The 22,743-nt window shown below is 36.0% G+C and overlaps 1 protein-coding gene across 1 annotated transcript; it reads right to left on the bottom strand.

Moving 5' to 3' along the window:
- Positions 1-19,631: 19,631 nt before the first annotated feature.
- On the bottom strand, positions 19,632-22,254 carry LOC120086055 (ATP synthase subunit delta', mitochondrial). The gene is made up of 2 exons (XM_039042483.1): positions 21,864-22,254; positions 19,632-20,302 (listed from the first exon to the last, which is right to left on the bottom strand). The coding sequence occupies exons 1-2, from the start codon at positions 22,119-22,121 to the stop codon at positions 19,958-19,960; spliced, it is 603 nt and encodes a 200-aa protein (XP_038898411.1). The 5' UTR covers positions 22,122-22,254; the 3' UTR covers positions 19,632-19,957.
- Between the last annotated feature and the right edge of the window lie 489 nt (positions 22,255-22,743).

Raw genomic sequence — 22,743 nt, 5'->3', positions numbered from 1 at the left:
AAAAACTGGGTTCTAATCCAATCACCAAATGGAGTCCCCCTTAAGCCAATGAGAGGGTGGGGCCTCTTGTATAAGACCTAGAGTCAGTACTTAAGAGAACAACCTCTCTATTATCCCTAAAAGTGGATAGGAGGGAATTTCATCTTACACCCTATGTCTCCAGCTATCTACCCAGTCTTGCCTCTGAAATGGGAGGCTTATTGAACCAGTGTTATTGAGCCAACCCTTACCCATGCAGATCTAATGATAATCTCAAATAAATAGAAGTTCATAATTAGCTCAGGATTAAGGTCAAGTTACTTAGGTCATCGCTTTGAAATAGTCAGTCTTAAACAGTAAACAACGTCATAAAGTAAGAGTGACTTATTTTTTAGTCTGGTCTTATACAAACTCTTTGCATAGGACACTTTCACTTGCATGTCTTCACATGAACGAATCAGGATCACATCGTTTGTAGCACTTTACAACAATTGTAACATCTACAAAGTGGGCCGCATCTGATTGTGTCCCCAAAATAAGGTACTCAGCCTTATTCGTATACTATAGACCATTTTGGTTATCTACTCGTACTTGATCCACTCTTATGTCTCCACGTAAAGTCCAAGTACTCATGTAATAACCATGGATCTTAGTTTATTAGATTTAGTACAATTTACATATTCAATAACAGTTTTATTGAACAAAACCTCAATAATATCTTTATTGAAAATAGAATATGTTTAATCTTACAAACTGCAAGTTTTAGGTTATACAACCCAACAAACTCCCACTTGGACTAAAACTCCATTGGGTTTACATATATACAAATATATACAATGTTGAGTATGAGAGAATAAGTACAATAAACTAGGCATCAGATAACCTAGTAATTCTTTCCTAGACTTATCTATCTTGTAGTCCTAGTCCCACTAGGTGACCCTTGAAACCTTTAATCGTGAGGGCCTTCGTAAAAAGATCAACTAAATGTTCTTTGTAAAACCTCAATAACATCTTTATTGAAAATGTAATATGTTTAATCTTATAAACTGTCATACAACCCAACAAACTCCCATTTGGCCTAAAACTTCGGTGGGTTTACATATATACAAATATATACAATATTGAGTATGAAAGAATAAGTATAATAAATTAGGGCATCAAATGCCCAGTAATTTTCCCACTTGCCCTAGATTTATCTATCTCGTAGTCCTACTAGGTGACCTTGAACACTTTAACCGAGAGGGCCTTTGTAAAAGGATCAGCTAAGTTGTTTTCCAGAGTCTATCTGCATGACGATCATGTCTCCTCGGTGTACTACCTCCCTGATGAGATGGTACTTGCGCCACGCTTATGGCTTTTAGATTCTCTGGAATTTGCAACTGCTCCACTATTATCACTATATACAGTGATGGGTAGGTGCATATTGGAACCACTTCCAAATCGATCAAGAACTTTCTAAACCATAATGCCTCCTTGGCTGTCTCGCATGCAGCTACATACTCTGCTTCCATATGCAGATCTAAGGATAATTTCGAGTGAACAGGAGTTCATAGTTAGCTCAGGATTAAGATTAAGTTACCTAGGTCATCAATTAACAAAATAGTCAGTTTTATACATAAAACGGCATTTAGAACATAAAAAGTGACTATTTCATGGTTCAGTCTTATGCAAACTCATTGCATAGGATGCCCCCACTCATATATCTCTATATGAACGATTCAGGATCACATCGTTTGTACTAACTACAAAGTGGGCCGCATCCATAGTGTCCCAGAATAAGGTGCTCAACCTTATTCATATACTATTAGACGCATTTGGCTAATATTTGAACTGATCCAGCATTTATGTCACTACAATTAAAAGTTCAAACTAAATTAAATTAGCCTCAGGACTTAGTTTATTGGATTCAAGAATTACAATTTCAATAACAATTTTATTGAAAAAACAGAATACGTTATTAATTTACAAACTACGAGTTTTAGGACTAAAACTCCTAGTGGAATATCACAATGTTGAATTTAAGTGAGAAACATATGAGTACAATAAACATATGAATACAATAAACTAGGGCATATACCCAAAAGTTCTCCTACTTGTCCTAGTTTACAAACTTCGTAGACTTAGACTCCGTAGGTGACCTTCAAACACTTTAGCCGTGAGGGCCTTTGTAAAAGGATCAACAATGTTTTGCTCAAAAGATATCTGGGTCACTACAACGTCTCCACGATGTACAATCTCCCAGATAATATGTCATTTGCACTTAATATGCTTGCCGCGCTTGTGGCTTCTTGGTTCTCTTGAATTTGCAACTGCATCACTATTATCACAATATAGAGTGATAGGCAGATGCATATTTGGAACGACTTCTAAATCTGTCAAGAATTTCCTCAACCATACTTCTTCCTTTGCTGCTTCACATGCAGCTACGTATTCAGCTTCCATTGTGGAGTCCACCATATAGTTTGGCTTCATACTTCTCCATACTACTGCTCCTTCATTCAGCATGAACACTGATCCCGATGTAGATTTTCTTGCATATTTATCGGTTTGAAAATCAGAGTCAGTGTATCCAGTAAGGATCAAATCCTTAGTACCATACACGAGGATATTCTTAACGACAATCCAATGATCTTATCCAGGATTGGACTACTACCTACTGACTATCCCTATTGCGTAGCATATGTCAAATCTAGTACATAACATTGCATACATCAGGCTCCCTACTGCGGAAGCATAGGAAATGTGTCTCATATACCCAACCTCTTAAGGTGTCTTAGGACATTGATCCTTTGACAAATGAATTCCATATCTGTAAGGTAACAGACCACTTTTGGAATTCTGAATCTTATACATAGACAACATTTTGTCTATATAAGTTGCTTGAGACATGGCTAGTGTTCTGTTCTTGCGGTTCCGAATAATTTGAATCCCAAGAACATACCGAGCATTTCCTAAATCTTTCATTTGAAACTGCGTTGCTAGTCATTTCTTGATGTCAGTTAAGTAACTGACTTCATTCCCAATGAGTAGAATATCGTCAACATATAAAACTAAGAACGCTACAGTAGAATTGACGATCTTCTTGTAAACACAAGGCTCATCAACATTCTGTTCAAAGCCATAAGATTTGATCGTAGTATCAAATCTTATATTCTAAGATGTAGAAGCTTGTTTCAACCCATAAATGGATTTTTTATGCTTACAAACCTTTTGTTCTTGACCCTGTACAACAAACCCCTCTGGTTGAGCCATATAGATACTCTCTTCAAGATCGCCGTTTAGAAAGGCTGTCTTGACATCCATCTGCCAAATTTCATAGTCATAAAAGGTGGCAATGGATAAGAGTATTATAATCGACTTAAGCATGGCAACGAGAGAGAAAGTTTCTTCATAGTCCACTCCCTCTCTTTGGGTATAACTCTTTGCCACAAGTCGAGCCTTAAAAGTCTGTACTTTACCAGCTTGGTCTCGTTTTCTCTTGTAGATTCATTTACAACCAATTGGTTTTACATCATTTGGTTGATCTACAAGTTTCCAGACAGAATTGAAGCACCTAGACTCCATTTCGAGGTCCATGGCTTTGACCCACTGATCACGGTTCACATCTTTTATCGCCTATTTATAGGTCAATGGATCCTCTTTGCCGTCATCAAGTATGACGACTTGTGTTTCTATTAAACCCAAGTAATGGTCAGGCTGATGAACAACTCTTCCACTACATCGAGGCATTCTCAACCTTGAGAAGGATGTGACTGACTAGATGTACTAGTTTTATCTACTACTTTAGTAGATGAACTAGTTCTATCTGTAGCGTCTTTGGAAATTTCATTCAATACTAGTCTACTGCGAGGTTGATGACTTCTTATGTGGTCTTCCTCTAAGAATGTGGCATTTGTCGATACAAATACTTTATTCTCTTGAGGATCGTAAAATAGACCACCTTTTGTTTCTTTTGGATAACCTATAAATAGGCATAATTTTGAACGATGTTCCAATTTTTTTAGGATTTTTCACCAACACGTGTGTCAGGCACCCCAAATCCTAAAGTGACATAAACTGCCTTTAAGCCCTTTCCATAGCTCATAAGGTGTTTCTGAAACACTTTTAGAGGGAACGTTATTCAAAATATAAACAGCAGTCTCTAATGCATGTCCCCAAAAAGAATCAGGTAACTCAGCAAAGCTAATCATTGAGCGAACCATGTCCAACAAGGTTTTGTTTCTTCTTTCAGATACGCCGTTCTGCTGAGGCATATTAGGTGTAGAGAGTTGTGACTTGATTCCGTGTTCTATCATATAGTCCTGGAATCTTAAATCCATGTACTCCTCACCCCGATCTGATCGTAGTGTCTTAATTGTTTTACCTAACTGGTTCCTAACCTCAACATTATATTCTTTGAACTTTTCAAAGGAATCAGACTTGTGATGCATTAGGTAAATATGACCATACCTTGAATAATCATCAATAAAACTGATGAAATATTCATACCCACCTCGAGCTTTGACATTCATTGGTCCACAGATGTCCGAATGTACGAGCTTTAAGGGTATTGTGGCTCTAAGACATTTTCCAGTAAAAGATCTCTTAGTCATTTTTCCCTCAAAACAAGACTCATATGGAGGTAAAGAATTGTCTTCTAACTGATTTAGGAGTCCATTCTTAACCAATCTCTCAATCCTTTTGAGATTTATGTGGCCAAGTCTTAGGTGCCAGAGATAGACATTAGCAAAAACTTTTTGTCTTTTATTCTGAGTTTCGGTTGTTCTAAACATCTCAGTATTTTAGACAAATTTTGCTTTAGTTGGTCTTAACTTATATAAGTTGTTTTCAAGTATACCAAAACAAATTTGAATACCTTTTCTGAAAATGAACGCTTCATTAACTTCAAAAGATATTTTATACATTTGTTCCAATATAAATGTGATAGATATTAAATTCTGTCTCATTTTAGGAGCATACAAAACATCTTTAAGTATGATATATCTATCGTTGAAAAACAACTTCAATTCTCCCACTGCTTCGGCCAAGACAACCTCTCCTGTTCCAACCTTGAGGGTGATCTCGCCTTCTTCAAGCTTTTTCCAGGAACTAATTTCCTAAAAAGAGAAGCAAATATGATTAGTGGCTCTTGATTCCAATATCCAGGTTGAGGTATCATACTCCACTAAACATGTTTCAAGCAACTAACTAAATCATAATTATACCTTGTGCTTCAATTCCGAGGCGGGGCCCTGAAGACTTCCTCATTAGAGAACACAATTCTCCAAGGTCATCTATTATAGTTTGTTGAATTCAGATTGTTTTTCCATTGTTTGAGTAATTAATCACCGTTTTGTTTTTTCCTGTGAGACCCCTATCATTTTCTAGAGTTTGCCGGAGTTCCTGAATCCTATAATACGCCTTTCGATTGGTAAGAGTCGCTCCAGGACAAACATGCAGCGCATATTAGGAATCTTCACGATGCGACCTAATGGAAGAGACTGTAGGATGTGTTGACACACTTCCTTCTCCCACTTCCTATAAACAACTTCCCCTATTTACCTTGGTATTGACTCATGCAAACCACTTTCCGAATGGGGTATGCTCCACGAGGGCGGCCCAAACGCAAGCATGAATCTCAAGCGGTGTTGAACTCTTAGGAGACGTTAGATGCTAAAAGTACATTACTTCTCTCCAGCTGAAGTGTTTTAGACTATTAGGGTATAAAATACTGAGCGATACATTTCGGCTAATTAAACATATCCTAAGTCTAGGTGATTCATGCGAGTACAACTTTTATACTGGATTTTTAACCTACGATGTCTAGGTGATAAACAAATTTTATTACCTTACATCGCTCACGCATGCTCATAAAACTGGTTTAACCTAACTCAGACGCCGGTTCGATCTCCAGGTAGTAGGTGTTTCGTGAATCGTCAACTTAAAAACCTTCAACCTTGGTCATTTTATCTGACTTTTTGCCAAGATCTTGTCCGGCGAGTTTTCTTGTAACTTTCGGTTTTACAAGATATCGACCTATTTTCTATGAAAATTGGGATTGCTCGATGGTTAACCCTAAATGAGCATGCATCTTATCTTTGTTATTGATTTTAGAAGTCTAGGTTATTTTATAAAATTTATAACCTTAGAGCGTTCATCTATAACATGCTTTCTTCAAGATGTTTTAATATAACACTTATATTAAAACCAAGCATGTACAATATATATTTTATAACACTTATAACATATAACAAATGCATGTCACATGCTTTTCCTATGGTGGGGTTTTAAAACTATATCGCATACTATATGCACACATAATCAAACAACATTATACATCACATGCAAAATAGGTAAACAATACTAAACTGGACCGATTTTAGAATTAAAAATAATCAAATAACTAATTTATTAAAGAAATCAACAACCAGCTTCTCGGAACCGGATTCAAACACTTTGAACCATCTGGAATCGCTCAGAAACCACTCGAACCGGCCCAAAAACACCAAAAACCAAGTTGAACCGGTCAAACCGGCTCAACTAGGTCAAACGAACCAATCCAGACCTTCTAGACCGGCTGGTCAATGCGCGCTGGTGCAGTCAATGGAAGCGCGGGGCGGGTCAATGGAGGCAGAGGTGCGGGCACACGGGGCACAGGTCGCGCGAGGCTGCTTCGAAGTTGGTCGGACCGGAGCGGGCGGAGAAATCGGGTCGGAGCGCGAACGTGCCGAACATAAACTTTTTCGATAGCTGGCGCACACAGGGCTTCTCCGAACCAGGTCGGGTCTGGGAGCACTCTCTCGGGTCTGAAGGCTAATTTGAGTCTGTGAGCCATTTTTCTCCAATTTTGTTGTTGTCCTCTCTCCCGGAATCAAGAAATTACAACCTAATTTCCACTTTAATGGCTCCAACAAATTTATAGACCCTTTTTCACACATTAATGCTCATAAATATGTGAGCAATTACAAATTTCCATAAGATATTCAAAGAAAAACAATGTCAAAATCATAATAAATCCACTTTAGTCCATATTTCATTCAACCTTTGAATAGAAAGGAAAAAACACCCACCAAAAGCCATTGAGCGTAATTAAAGCATGCTCTGATACCACATGATGGAACACGAGACATACACAGCAGAAAAAGGACCTAGTTACACTCTAATTGCTTTTAATTAAAAGGAAATTAGCATGCAATTGAAGGAAAAACAATAATTAAAAATTACCTTTGGAGCTCCCGAAAATCGCTTTTCCTCGCTGAATCTCAACCCGAACTCTTTCGAACCACTACTAGAGTTGACCTACTATCCTCTGGACTCAAAACCGGGTTGTGGGACCCGATGGATGAAGAAACCCGAGAGAGAGAAAGAGATGGAAAAGAAATGGAATTTCTTTTGGTTTGGGTTTTCTTTTTTCACAGCCCAATTTTGAAAACTATTTTGGCAAAAAATGGCAAAAGTTTTTTATCCATAATTGAAAGCCCAATTTATAGAAAAAAGCCATGCAATAATTGCATGAAAAAAATCCATAAAAACCCAACACCTAGAATCCACTATCTAAGTGGGCTTAATGTCTCCACTATAAGCCAACACCTAGCCCACTATTTTGTTAGTGGAATTATCCAACAAAAGTTTGGATTTTCCCACAAACTTTAGTCAAAGGGCAAAATGTTGACTTTTTAGTCAAAGTCAAACAAACTTTGCTTGATACTCCTCTATACTATAGCTCCTCCATTCAGAGTGAATACTAATCCCAAAGTTGATTTCCTTGAATCCACATCAGTATGAAAATCAGAATCAGTGTATCCTATAAGGATTAGATCGTTAGCACCATACACGAGCATATAGTCCCTCGTTCTCCGAAGATACTTGAAGATGTTCTTAACGGCAGTCTAATGATCATATCTAGGATTGGACTGATATTTGTTGTCCTTTCCAACTGCATAGCATATGTCGGGGCGTGTATACAACATAGCGTACATCAAACTTCCAACTACGGATACATGGGGAATTCGTTTCATAGCCTCAACCTCTTGAGGTGTCTTAGGATATTTTTCCTTAGACAAATGAATTCCATGCCTGAAAGATAACATACCTCTTTTGGAATTTTGCATTTTATACCTAGACAACATCTTGTCTATATAAGATGTCTGAGATAATGCAAGCGTTCTATTCTTGTGATTCCAAACTATTTGGATCCCAAGAACACACTGTGCATCTCCCAAATACTTCATTTGAAAATGTGATGCCAAACATCTCTTAATGTCAGTTAAGAATTCTACTTCATCTTCAATGAGTAGAATATCATCAACATATAAAACCAGAAAAGTTACAGTTTTGTTGACAATTTTCTTATAAACACAAGGTTCGTCAACATTCTGTTCAAAAACATAAGATTTGGTCGCAGTGTCAAATCTCATATTCTAGGATCGAGATGCCTGTTTCAACACATAAATAAATCTTTTAAGCTTGCAAACTTTTTGCTCCTATTCTAAAAACTCCTCTATTGAGACATATAGATACTCCATTCAAGACAGTCATTCAGACAGACTGTCTTGACGTCCATTTGCCAGATTTCATAGTCATAAAAAGCAGCAATGGATAAGAGTATTTTAATAGACTTAATCATGGCAATTGGAGAGAAGGTTCTTCGTAGTTCACCCCCTCTCTTTGGGTAAACTCTTTTGCCACGAGTCTAGCTTTGTAGGCCTATATCTTACCAGCTCGATCTTATTTTCTTTTATAAGTCCATTTGCAACCAATAGGTTTTACCCCTTCTGGTTGACCTACAAGTTCCCAGACTGAATTGAAGTACATTGATCCATTTTGAGGTCCATGGCTTTTATCCATTGGTCTCTATTCACATCTTGGTCTCTATTCACATCTTCATTGCTTGTTTAAAAGTCAATGGATCCTCTAACCCATCATCAATATGACCATCTGAGTTTCTATTAAACCCATGTAATGGTCAGGCTGTTCAACAACCATCCCACTATGTCGAGGAATTCTCAACTTTTGAGAAGTAAAAAACTTGTTGGGAGGAAAATTATTTAATTTATTTGCGTTAATGGCTATGCGTTGATGGTCATACGCTGATCATTCATTAATCTGATGAATATGCAGTATGTGTTAATCGTGTATGCGATGATCATGCATTCCTGTCACAAGTTTTCTTGCTCTCTCGCCAAGTATAACGAGATCCCAAGTTTCTCAGGAAGATCCGAGATCGAACACGGGGACTTGCAATAAAGATGATTGTAAAGTAATGTGTTTGAGTTGGATAATAAAAATAAAAGAAAGAAGTTGATTACTATGTACTACTCCTACTTTTAGCTAAACAGACTGAACAATTGAAGTGTGGCTATGGGAATTGGTAGAGATGCAACAACTGTGAACGCGTAATAAGATGCATGGAGAAGTAGAGTTGTCGAGGAGATATCATGAAGTCCTTAAGTTTGGTCGCAAGGTTAATTCTAGCTCACCACACTAATGCATCGCATACCTCTCAGTGGTCAGCCACATGCTTTATATCTCTATAATGCATGGTTGCGTTGAGCATAAGGTTATTCCTATCTCTAGGAACACTGCTTACTTTGCTTAGTGAGTTTCACTACTTACCCTCTCGGACAGTTGGTTATAGCTATTTCGCTCATAGACAAACATTGCGACAGCCTCGCACAAAGCAAACAGGATTGACTCACTATACTTGCGCAACGCACACCTCTCAGTGGTTTGCTACATGCGTCATATCTCTTGTCGCATGATTGAGTATGTGATAACTCCTGCAATCTGCACTTAACTCATTGCAGTGAAAGAAAAAGATGATAAAGTAGAAGAAGATGATGAAAATGATGTTGAAGAAATTAAAGAGATTCATTGATTACAAAATGTATGAATTTCTTAAGCCAAGATGTAATACAATATAGAGGTGAGAAGAGAGATGGATGGCTAGATGTAGGCAATCTTTCACGTCCATCATATGTATGTCAAGGCTGTCGGTGGTGCAATGGATTGGCGATGGAGTAGTCCCTCTCGAGATCTATCTTCGGAAAAGTTCCAGTCGTCAATCGAAGGAAGTTGTGGAAGTGAAGAACTCTCAAAGAATTTCTTCCTCATGCTCTCGTCTGTGATCACAGGAATCTGCCCAAGGCAGAAGTCCTGGATACTTGAATCTAGGCTCCAAGGCTCTATTTATAAAGCTCAATCGCCGACAGCTTTGGTAATCCCACTCTGAATCACTACTATTCCTGTCACGGTAGGTGAAATGTCATCATGATCTTATCTCTTTGATACTCCCAAGGTATTCGTTCAATATTGTTTCTTTTGAAGTATCAATGCATTCCACTAACTTTGCGATCATCCTTTCATGGCTATCACTCTGTTGTTGCGGCATTTTATGCGACCAACTTTTCTTCATTAAGATCAACACATGTGATCAACTTTGCGACGATTTGGGATCAACGCATGCGATCGATTCCTGCGACACCTATAAAATAGATATTTTGACGTAAGATAACGCATGATATAGGGTTAGCGGGGATTTTTAGTGTTGATCAACGGAAGTTCATTATTCCACATGAATTCTTAGAAATATTAACATATGTTCTGCTCATCAACTCTCATAATTCTAAGCAAAATGCTGCAATAGCTTGTATTTCTACAAGCTATCAGCTGTGAAGTACTAGTTTCATCAACAACTTTTGTTAAAAAACCAACTTGATCAACAACTCTTGTTGATTTGTCTATAGCTTCTGTGGACATTTCATTTAATACTAGCTTACTACGAGATTGATGATTTTTTATGTGGTCCTCCTCTAGGAATGTTGCATTTGTTAATACAAATACTTTATCTTCTGGAGGATCATAGAAAATAACCATCTTTTGTCTCTTTAGGATGGCTTATAAATAGGCATACTTTTCAACGGCGTTCCAATTTCTTTGGATTCTACACCAACACATGCGCTGGGCATCCCCAAATTCTGAAGTGACGTAAACTACCTTTATGTCCTCTCCATAACGCGTAAGGTGTTTTCGAAACACTTTTCGAGGAAACCATGTTTAAAATATATACAGCAGTCTCTACTGCATATCCCCAAAAAGAATTTGGCAACTGAGCATAACTCATCATCGAACGAACCATGTCCAACAGGGTTCTATTTCTCCTTTTTGCTACCTCATTCTGTTGAGGTGTACCAGGAGTTATGAGTTGGGATTGAATGCCTTGTTTTATCAAATAGTCTTGGAATTTTAAGTTCATATATTCACCACTTCAATCTGATCGAAGTTTTTATTCTTTTTACCTAATTGGTTTTCAACCTCCGCCTTATATTCCTTGAATTTTTCAAGGGTGTCGGACTTATGATGCATTAGATAAATATAGCCATATCTAGAATAATCATCTATAAAGCTAATGAAATATTCATACCCTCCTCTTGCTTTAACATTCATCAGACCACAGAGGTCTGATGTACTAGTTCTAAGGATTTTTTAGCTCTAAGACCTTTTCCTGTAAAAGATCTTTTTGGTTAATTTACCCTCAATACAAGATTCACATAGTGGTAGAGAGTTGTCTTTTAACTGATTTAGAAGTCTACTCTTAACCAATCTCCCAATTCTATTAAGATTAATATGGCCAAGTCTTAAGTGTCAAAGATAGGCATTAGGAGAAAATTTCCGTTTCTTATTTTGAGTTTCTATTGTTTTAAACATCCCTATATTTAAAACAGTTTTTACCTTAGTCGGTTTTAAACACATATAGGTTATTTTCCAGTTTTGCATAACATATTTTAATACCTTTTGAAATAATGAACATTTCATTATATTCAAAAGATATTTTATACTTTTGTTCTACCAGACATGAGATAGATATTAAATTCATTCTCATGGAAGGAATGTAATAAACACTTTCATGTAAAATGAATCTATCTTCAACAAATGACTTCATATCTCCCACTACTTTAGCTGAGACAACTTCCCCAGTCCCTACTTTAAAGGTTGTTTTGCCTTCTGTAAACTACGTCCAGGAACTAGTTTCTTGAGCAAAAGCACAGATATGGTTAACAGCACTTGAATCTAATATCCAGGTTAATTTATCATTTTCCACTAAACATATCTCAATTACAAGTAAATCGTATTTACTTTGTTGTGCTTTCTTAGTTTCTTCATCCATGACATTAGTGTTTATTACTTTTAACATATCCAGAACATGTTCATTAACCGAGGTTCTATCCTTTATGTCAAGGTTATAAATATCTTCAAGAATATCGTACCTGATAAATTGTCCAAATAATGTCTGAAACGATTCCATGATTTCTTTAGCAAAAACCATGTTCTCGAATTTCTTAGCTAGTACATCAGATATATTTGCTAAGATATGGATTCGGACCTTTTCATTTTCCTTAATCCATCTGTCATATGCATTCCAAACTCTTTGGTTTACAGATGAGTTGGGAGATGGAGGACAAATTCCTCTCTTAATACAAATTTTAAATCATCATCTACTAGTATTGTGTTTATATTTGATGTTGAAAGATTAAGACCGTTATGCTTATCGGAAGCGAGAATTTAGAAGAATTCGACATGTTGAAAATATAAACCAAATCTAATTAGTAAACTGCTTTTATATCCAATCAAATTTTAGCAAAGTAATAATGTACCCAAATTTCATTATTTTATTTTCAACGATAATTTAATGAGTCAATATAGATGCTACTGAGGGGAAGCCAAATACTCCTTCACTGAAACAAGACATTCTTAACTAAATACTAATTCCAGAATAATTCTTATTCCTATATTCATTTAGTTATCACTTTTAGTTAAGAACTTACTAACACTTAGTAACTCTTGTAAGTGTAACCCTCCATTTTCAGACCTTAGAGGTCGGCCTCAACCATGTTACTGAATTGGAGGGTCAAGGTAATGGACCTAAGAAATCCTATCAATTTTTTAAGTTTGAGTTGTTTTGAATCCCATGTTACAACCCTCTGTGGGGATAGCCGTCGTAAAACGATTAGCTTATGTCGCATAAAAATGAGAAGCAGACGCAACATAGGAATCTCACAGTCTAAACTAATGGAAAAGGCCGCAGGACACATTGACACACATCCTTCACCCACTTACTATGAACTTCTTCCCCCATTCACCTTGCTATTGACCCATGCAAACACTTTCTGAATGGAGGTCACTCCTAGGGTGATATGCAGCCGAGCATGAATTTCACGATGTGAACTCTTAGGGACGTGAGAACTAAGAACAACATATCGTATATATTATTAATCTCCCACTAAAGTGTTCTATTTATTTTGGATAAATATTTACTTAGGTATATTCCGACTAATAAAATAACCTAAGTCTAGGTGATTATCCAAGTATAACATTTATATTTAGATTTAACCTACAATGTCTAGGTAATAAACCAATTTTAAAACCTCACGTCACTCATGCATGCTCAAAAACGAGGTTAACGACACTCAATTATTCGGCTATAATCCCTAGGTAGGAGGTGTTTCGTAAACCGTCAACTTAAATACCTCCAACCTTAGACAAGATTATCGACCGGTTGAATTTGTAACCATAATTTTACAAGATAATAATTTATTTTAACTATTAAAACAAGTTGTTATTTGTTAACCCTAGGTGAACATGCATCTTATCTTTGTTGTGGATTTTAAATGTCTAATCTATTTTTGTAACAACTTATAAAACTGTAGACAGACTTTTCATCCATAACATACATCAACATTTCAGAATTTAATATAAAATTTTATATTAAACACTTGAAACCCGAAGCATGCATACTATATATTATAACTTTTTATAACATACTTTCAATGCATGTTACATTCTTCCTATGGTGGGATTTTAAATCTACATGGCACACTTACATGCACATACAAGATTTATTTAATTATAACATACATTCATAATGCATAAATAATTAAACACACACTGATATGGACCAGTTTTGGCATTCTAAGCAAGCAAACATTATTACAATAATAAAAAAAAAAAAAATAGCTTCAAACAGCCTCTAGACAGCATGAATCGACTCGAGCCGGACCCAAACCACTCAAAAGTTGAACCGACCAAAACCAAGTTGAACTAGACCTCTTTGACCCGAACCGGTTCACTTGAACCATCAGTATGGTCGCATGCACATTTTGGGTTGGGATGAACAACGTTGTGGCACTTCATCCCATCGTTACAACACCATGGGAATTTGCCTCGTTTCTGGGTTGTCTAAAGAGCAGCGTTCCAACACTGCATGCAGTAACTTCAAAGCTGATTTTCTACAGCTGACCTCTCTTGCTTCTTTCTTCAATTATAACCTAATTGTAACTCTATTGACTCTAACAAATTTAAAGACACTTAATCAAACATTAAGGCCCATAAACAAAGAGCCAATTACAATAATTATCACTGAATTGAAGAGAATTTTAATGCCAAACTGAAATTATCCATATGAGCTCATTTTCATACAACCTATTAAAATCACCCACCAAGCTAAAATTAACTCGAATTGAGTGCTTAAATCATGCTCTGATACCAATTGCTGGAGTTAGCATGTAATTAATGGAAGCAATCAGGATCTTAGGAACTCTAATTTCATAATTTTAGCAATTAAGCAAGAATGCTCAAGAATAAGAAAAATAGGGTTTTTGTGATTACCTTTGAAAAACTCTTCAAATCCAGAATTCTAGCATGAATTTCCTCAACAATTCCTTGTAGACCACCACTTAATCTTCCCTACTATCCTCTATGACCTTAAATTGAGTGGTGGAACCCAAAATGAGAATAGATTGAAGGGAATTTGAGAGGATGTTCTTACTGTTTTGAAGAACAAAAGAAAAGTGACAGTTGTAAATTTAGACATTAGACCCAAAGTATTAGCAGATATAACATAACGTAAAAAGAAAATTATAAATGTGGCCAAATTTAAATAGTCTATTAGTGATAGACCATATTATTGGTAGGAGTCTATCAATGATATGGTCTATCACTGATAAGAGTAGAAGTGGACTATATTTACAGTTTTTTTTAAATGATGTTATGCACTTGGTTATTATTCCTAAAAATACTACCAATTGTAATTACCCAAAAGAAAACATTTTTTTCAAAACCAATTGTATGAAATAATTTCACAGCCAAATCTCTCTCTTGTTAAAAATAACATCCAAATCAGATTGCATGAATTAATGACACCAAGCACCTTGAGATTAAATAGAATTGTAGGTGTTTTATGTTGGAAAAATCCACTCAAGGTATTTTCCAATTAAAATGATTTTCAAAAAATCATTTTTAAAATTTTATTGTTTAAAAATGAATTCAAAATTCATTTCTAATGAAATCCAATTTTTCCAAATCTTAATTAAAACAAAAAACTAAATTTATTATTTGAATTTTCATAAAATTCAAATGTTCAATTTTTAAATAAAATTAATTCAAACAATAAAATTTAGTTAAATAATTAAATAAATAATTTAATTAATTAGAATAATTCAATATCCAATATTAAATTATCAAAACACCAATTCCATTATTATGAATACATATTCATGTAATTAATATTTAAATTATATTTAAATATTATCCAATTCTCCAATTTTGTTTAATTCGATAATTGAACGTATAATTATATCGTATATAATTATATATTCTCATAATTCAAATTTACTCATCTCATTATTCTAAGGTTTAATTTGTATGTGCGCTAGTAGGGGGTCTAATGGATTTACAGATCATGGGCTCCAACGATCCGAGATTAACCAGCTGACTTTGGGTTATAAAAAAACCACCACCCGCCTGGCAACCCCAGGAAAACAACCCAGGACTGTAACTGATCTTCTTTCTATCCTCGTGTGTGATCGGATATTGAAGTCGTTCATCTTCTAGACTCAAGCCTAGGAAGATTGGAGGAGATCCATTAACACAAGGAAAAACCTCAATCCCAGACATCAATGGCATGCACATACTCTCTTACAGTGAAAAGAGAAGAGCTAAGAACATCGGGTCACTCCACTAAAGCCCAATAGTTGCACTCTTCTCACTATAGATATATTTTTGTCCACTCGATATAACCATAATCAGTAAGCTAACCCTTCATAGGTTGTTCGTAATAACGGAGGGTCAAAAGCTGTTTTACCCCCGAGATTACATCTCGTTCCTTAAGTCCCATCAATTCTCTAATGAATAATTGGTTTGTGATCCAATCACCAAATCGAGTCCCTCTCAGATAGGGTAGGATCCCTTGTTCAAGACCTAGAGTCAGTATTTAAGAGAACAACATTTCTATTATCTTTAAAAGTGGGTAGAAGTCAATTCCATCTTGCACCCTTTGTCCCCAGTTATCTACTCGGTCTCACCGCTGAAATGGGAAGCTTATTGGGTCGGTGCTATTGAGTCAACCCTCACCCATGCAAATCTAAGGATAATCTCGAATAAACAGGAGTTCATAGTCGTCTTAGGATTAAAGACAAGTTACCTAGGTCATCATTTTGAAGTAGTCAATCTTAAATAGTAAACAACATTATAAAGTAAGAGTAACTTATTTCTTGATCTGATCTTATACAAACTCTTTGTATAGGACGTCCCTACTTGCATGTCTCCACATGAACGAATCAGGATTACATCGTTTGTAGCAATTTACAACGTTATAAAGGTTGTAAAGACTAGATCCAATCCCGAAAAACATGCAAAATTGTAAACAATCATTCCATATATAGGATGCTAAAATCCCCCCAAGAATCTGTAAAATTAATTTTGAAAAATTGGAAAATTTTGGGCCAAAACCCCGCTCTTATACCAATTGAAGGAACGGGTAAAAATCCTGAGTGAAAGCGGGGATCGGTCCCAAATCCCAATTTTTACAGAACATGAAATTTTACAGGAAACATACAAACATATTATGCATTTAATTAAGATTACAGCATGCTAATTATAAAATTGAGAAGAAAGAAGATGGAAATAGAAAACTCACACTTGAAGATCTAATCTTCTTCACGTAATCTTCTTTTCCAAAAAGTCACAAACTGTAACGTACTCGAAATCTTAATTGGCCACCACCACGAAAATTTCTTTTGCATTCTCTAGGATGAGAATCCAAAGAGTTGTGAGCTCTTGGTATTTTGGAAAGAGGGAAATTGAGAGGAAGAGAGGGTAAAAATCTAAGAACTTTTTCTCAAAGTGTGTTCAGTAAAACTTCTGTATTCTTTTCTATCAAACTCAATAGAGAAGAAGAAGGCGATAACCAACAACTCTGCAACAATCCACTTATGCATGTTGTAGAGAGAAAAAAGGGAGCGAGTCAATTCCCTCCCAAAATAATTTTTCAAAAATAAAATTAATTAAAAGAAAAAATATTTTAATAAAATATTTAATATATATTATATGATAAAGACTTTATGTTATGTCAAATATAACATATAACCTATGGTTTAATATTGTATCAAATACAATATAACCTATAGTTTTTATTTTCTCATTAAAGCATGGTATTTAATATAAATCTCATTTATACTAAATTTAATTATAAGAATCTAATTCACATAATTAATATTTGAATCATATACAAATATTTATTTCCTCTCAAATAAGCTTTATATTATAACGTATCATATACATTATAGTAATTATATCATATATAATTAAATTAAATTTATTATATCACATATAATTAATTCTCTCAATTAATTTGAACAATTCAAATTAATCCAAAATTGATTCTCATTCCAATGCTACTTGAATAATTAATTAAACTTCTTTAATTAAGTTATTCAACATCCATTAACTGTCGGACACTCCATTAAAGACCACAGATATATTTTTGTATCCATTGGATATAACTAGTTAACTGTTTGATGACCCTTCACAAATTACTCATAAATATAGTTGGACCAAAATTATTGTTTTGCGCCTGTAGTTACATCTACTTACCCTAATGTTGGAGAAGGAGTGAATTCCGTATTGTGTGGTTGTGTTCCCAACTCCCTAATCAGACAAATCCCCAAAATGGTAGGCCTATTAGGTTGGCGATCTAGCCACTCTCACTCATACAAATCAAAGGATCGCCTTCATAGGTAGGAGTTCACAGCTCATTAAGATTCAGGTCATGTCACCTATGGTCATCCTGGTGAAATGTAAATCTCAATTATGAACGATGTTACATGATGAGACTAGTCATTTCATTCATTTCGTGGTCTGGTCTTATACAAACTCCTTTGTATAGAATACCCCTACTTACATGTTTCCTCATGAATGATCAAGATCAGATCATTTATAACACTTTACCACAATTGTAACATCTACAAAGTGGGTCGTATTCGTAGTGTCACCACGATAAGGTATCTAGTCTTATCCATCTACTACAGACCATTTAGGTTATCACTTAAACTTGATCCACTTGTATGTCTCTATATACATGTTTATGGGTTAACGCTACTAAATGTCAAATAAAACACTTTATATTTTATTAAATAAATAAAATATTTGTACAATACATTTGCAAACTACAGGACTCTACGATATTTAAAGCATCAACCCCAATACTCCTAACACTCTCATCATTGAGCCTTTAGGTATGCCACCACAGTTTGGCATCCAAGGCGAGGTACATGTTGACAATGCTAACTTGTGCCGCTTCAACGATCTTAGTAGCCTTGAAGTATTCCTCGATATCCCAAAGGAAGTTCTCAAGCTCATTTGCATCTCTTGAAACACTGAAAGTAGATAGTTCAGGTATCTTCAGTTTTGAATTGATGCTAGCCTTGGGTGAAGGATCGGCCACTACTTCTTCACCAAAGTGACTTCGTTGTTTGTCAACTTGAGTTCCTGTTCTCTATGTTGAAGGACAATCTGGAGGGTATGTCTTTTAATTATGTAATAACCTCGTCCAAACGCTTGCTAATTTGGGCCATGAAGTCTCCTAACATTCTCTCACCTATTAGGAGTCGAACTTCGTGGGTTATTGTCATATCAATTAACGTCATTGAATGTCCCTCAGGAAAAACACCAACGTACTCCTCTAATCGGCTAACTCGATCCCTCATTTTCTCTGACATGATGAAGTGATCGTCCCTCTCTTGGTATGATTAAGGATGTAGGTTATGGGTAACAACAAAAAGCGGACTCTGACGCCACTAGTCATGGGGTGAAAGCGCGACTATGTGTATAGTCTAAAATTCTTCTCATGCGACGTCAAGGAAACCTTGACCAACCTAGAGTCTGAACCCAATTTTTCCTCAAATAGGAACCTACTAAGTCTCACAAGCCTTAAAGTGGGTTGTATGACTAACTCATGTTTAGAAGGGATAGAGAGAGTACACTTGTGAAAAATAACTCTTTATTCTCTAAGGGCTATGAAAACCACAAGGGACATTAATTACAAGACCAACTTTTTAGAGAATTTACAATTGTAGAGTAATTCACTAAACAATGCTCCATATCATATCTAGTTATTTGTATGATTAAATATGGTTGATTGTTTGACATTTGTTTATCTATAGCAATAAGCAAACAATTTCCTATTTGTTATATAAAATTCTACTCGTTATCATAATTTATGTTGAAATAATAAAAGAATGGCTTTTTGAAAAGACTGCCATCTAGATAAATGGCATACAAATTTCCCAACAGAAGATCAACCACAATACTAAAGGTACATGGCCTTCAACCTTACCAAAGGAAAAAAAAAGAGGAATACAAATAGATTCAGAATAATTTTACCTTCTAAAATTGTTCTCAAATGAGACATGATTTGAATCACCCATACAGATTCAAATGAAAATTTTCCCTTGTTTGCGAGGCCAAGCAAAAAACCATCCTAATATATTTATTTGTGAATGACTTCAAATTCAACACAAGAAAGGTAAGCCCCAAGATGATGTTCCAGAGGGTATTTTCTACCAAAGAAGACAACTCAAACTGTCAATGAGGCAGCAGTGTTATGAAGGAACATACAATTGGAAATAGATAGACAGAAGGGTGGCCGATTTATGAGCCGAGGAAACTATCCTGTAAGGGCAGAATTCAGGGCACTGTGCACGTCAACTCCGATTTGGGCTTCGGCTTTCTCCAAGTCTGTCGAGGCAGAGGTCAACTTCTGGGTGAATTCTGCCAGACCCTTCTGTACTTGGCTAGCATCGATTTGATCTACAGGCACAGCTTCGACAGCAATTATGTCAGCGTACGAGTTGCCATGGATGAATGCAAAACCACTGCTCACGAAGTATTTTTTTATATCGGTCCCTTCGTGTACTGATAGAACCCCTGGCTTCAACTCTGCAATTGTAGCTACATGACCAGGAAGAACACCCATTTGCCCAGTTGTTGCTGGAATTATGACCATGTCAACCTGTTCCGAAATGGGGGAGAAGGAAAATTTGAAACAGGAGTAATAAATAATGCGACTGCGAAATTAGGGTTCCATTGCAATTTGCATCTTTAATTTTAGCATGTCTGAGATAGAGCCTAAATCATTTATGTGCTTCATAGGCGTATGACCTTTGACCCCTTTAGAGTCTACTACTATGTCTTTCTAGCAGTTAAACTAAATAGAAAAGTTGAAGTTAAATTTGTGAAAAAGTTTAGCTTCTCATCAGTTAGAAAAGGGATGAAGAATATGACCAATAAATGCAGACATATCAACAATATCCTTGGAAGCATAAACTTTGACAAACTTCAGACAGGTGACAACATATTTTTCTTTCTTACCACCACATATTTATCTGAATGTAGCATTCAATCCAATGCTTAGTGGGGTTGGGAAGAACCAAACAATCCTTCAAGGAGGAAAATAGCTGGTGTGACTTTGTTTCTGCCCTCTAGATGGACTTTGCTATTAAATTCTTTTGTAGTAATTCTCCGTTTGTTATTCAAACTAATTGGAGGTCTGTAATCTCTTTTATATTTCGTATCCTTTTGATCCTCATTCCTTTTGGACATATTATTTGCTACAATAATGTTTATTAACCCAAAAACAGGAAATAGAAGGCATTAATGAACAGGGATCTTGTCACTAGTAGCCTCTTTTGGATTTCTAATACTGACGAGAATAGAACATGTAACCACCCGTTAGAGGATATTTCCCCATTAAACTAAGCACCAAACATGGCCTGGGATTTAGAAAACAACAGCAGCCGGTAAAAGTGGAAGGAATGGAGAAAGAAATGTAAACTTTACAAAGAATTGATGATGACATGAATTGATGCATGAAAACCCCACCTTAATTTATCAGCAGAGCTTGGTCTAATTCTTAACATTACTGATATAACAGCATCGGAAACCACAGCCCTACACTACTAGTAGAAAAGCAGATTTAGCATTTCTTTCCACTGCATATCAACAACACTTAAGAGGGTCCTTCCTTGCCCATGAAGGAAGAACGTGAAAATTACAGTATTCGTATGATCTGATCTTAGCATCACCATGTGTCTATGAATATGAAAAGAGAACGCCAAACATCCTCCAGTGTGATCGGATTAGTGTGAGGAAATGAATGCCGAATATCAAATTCAAAACAAAAACAAGAAAATGAAATCTACAACCCGCACCGAATATGTACAGAAATTCATATCTCATTTCGATAGTAAATAATACAATAAACGACCTCAGTCGGATGAAATCCATTTCTAGTTCAACATTTGTAACCGCGGAATCGAAATGCTGATTTTAAGTCGATCATTTCCCCTTAACATTTGATTGCGTTTGTTACGAAGATTCGACTCATAATTTTACATCGAGATTGGTACTACGAATTAATCCAATAATAACAAATGAAAACACGAAAACGAAAAATTCACAGAAGATCGAATCAAATCAAATGCAGAAAATAAAATCATAATCACACACAGGAATCAACATCTGACAGACACAAACGCAGAAAAACACAAGCAAAACAAAATTGAAAGATTGACCTCTTTGGCCGAGAGTTCTGAGGCATAAGGAAGGACGAAGTTGACAGTGAGCTTGGAAGGGATGGAAGAAGGCGTAGCAGGACGAGGAGCCATGAAGGAGAGAGGAGTTTTAGGAGGGTCAATATTGGGGATCACCTTCTTCCAGGCGGAGACAAAGGCATCGTCGGTGGAAGGCGCTGCGGGCAGATCGGTGGAGAAGGATCTGATCCTTGCAGAGAGAAAAGGACGGGCCAAAAGGCTGGAAGCTCGTCGGAACATGGCGGAGAGAGAAGGGGGGTCGCTCGGCTCTCGCAAGGTCGGAGAGAGATGAAGAAGGAGAAGGAGAAAGTGGAAGGGTTCCGCTGGTGCTGTTTGGAAGCTGAGAAAATGGAGGATTTTGCCGAAACCATTGTGGATCTGAGCCTCATAGATAAGGCTTCTTCCACTCTTTTTGTGGGCTTTACATGGCTTCGTTTGGGCCTATAATGATTTTACCTTCTTAGGACCATTGGGCTTTCAAATACTACCAAGGATATAGCCCATTGGGGTCCCATTAGGACGTAATAATCCAAAAAAATAGCAAAATTTGGGATTTTTTTGAATTGTAGCAAAACGTATGAATGTCACGTGAGTCCAGTTTTCTGAAATTTGCTCTCATCATCCCTTTTTAATTGTAGTGTAATTAATTTGACATCTTTATTGATGAGACTGTAATTAATTGTTCAACTATATATCCTAGCAAATTTTCAATGTCAACTAACATCATCATTTCAAGTAGATAATTTGCCATAAGTCTTGTGAATTAATAGTTGTTTTGAATTCTCAAATAGAGTACATAAACTAATTTTCAAATCTTGTTTTGAAATTTAAACGTCAACTAATTTTCAAATCTTGTTTTGAA

Source organism: Benincasa hispida, chromosome 1 (assembly GCF_009727055.1).
Source record: "Benincasa hispida cultivar B227 chromosome 1, ASM972705v1, whole genome shotgun sequence".
Lineage (NCBI taxonomy): Eukaryota > Viridiplantae > Streptophyta > Magnoliopsida > Cucurbitales > Cucurbitaceae > Benincasa > Benincasa hispida.
The sequence above is the reverse complement of the archived record's forward strand: the minus strand, read 5'-3'. Positions and strand labels throughout refer to the sequence as shown.

What these genes read in the sequence shown, in the direction of transcription:
- LOC120086055 (XM_039042483.1), bottom strand. Translation starts at nt 22,121, where the DNA reads ATGTTCCGACGAGCTTCCAGCCTTTTGGCCCGTCCTTTTCTCTCTGCA. An exon ending in CAGAACTCTCGGCCAAAGAG is followed by an intron (nt 20,303 to 21,863) that starts GTCAATCTTTCA and finishes ATTTCGGAACAG; the next exon opens with GTTGACATGGTCATAATTCC.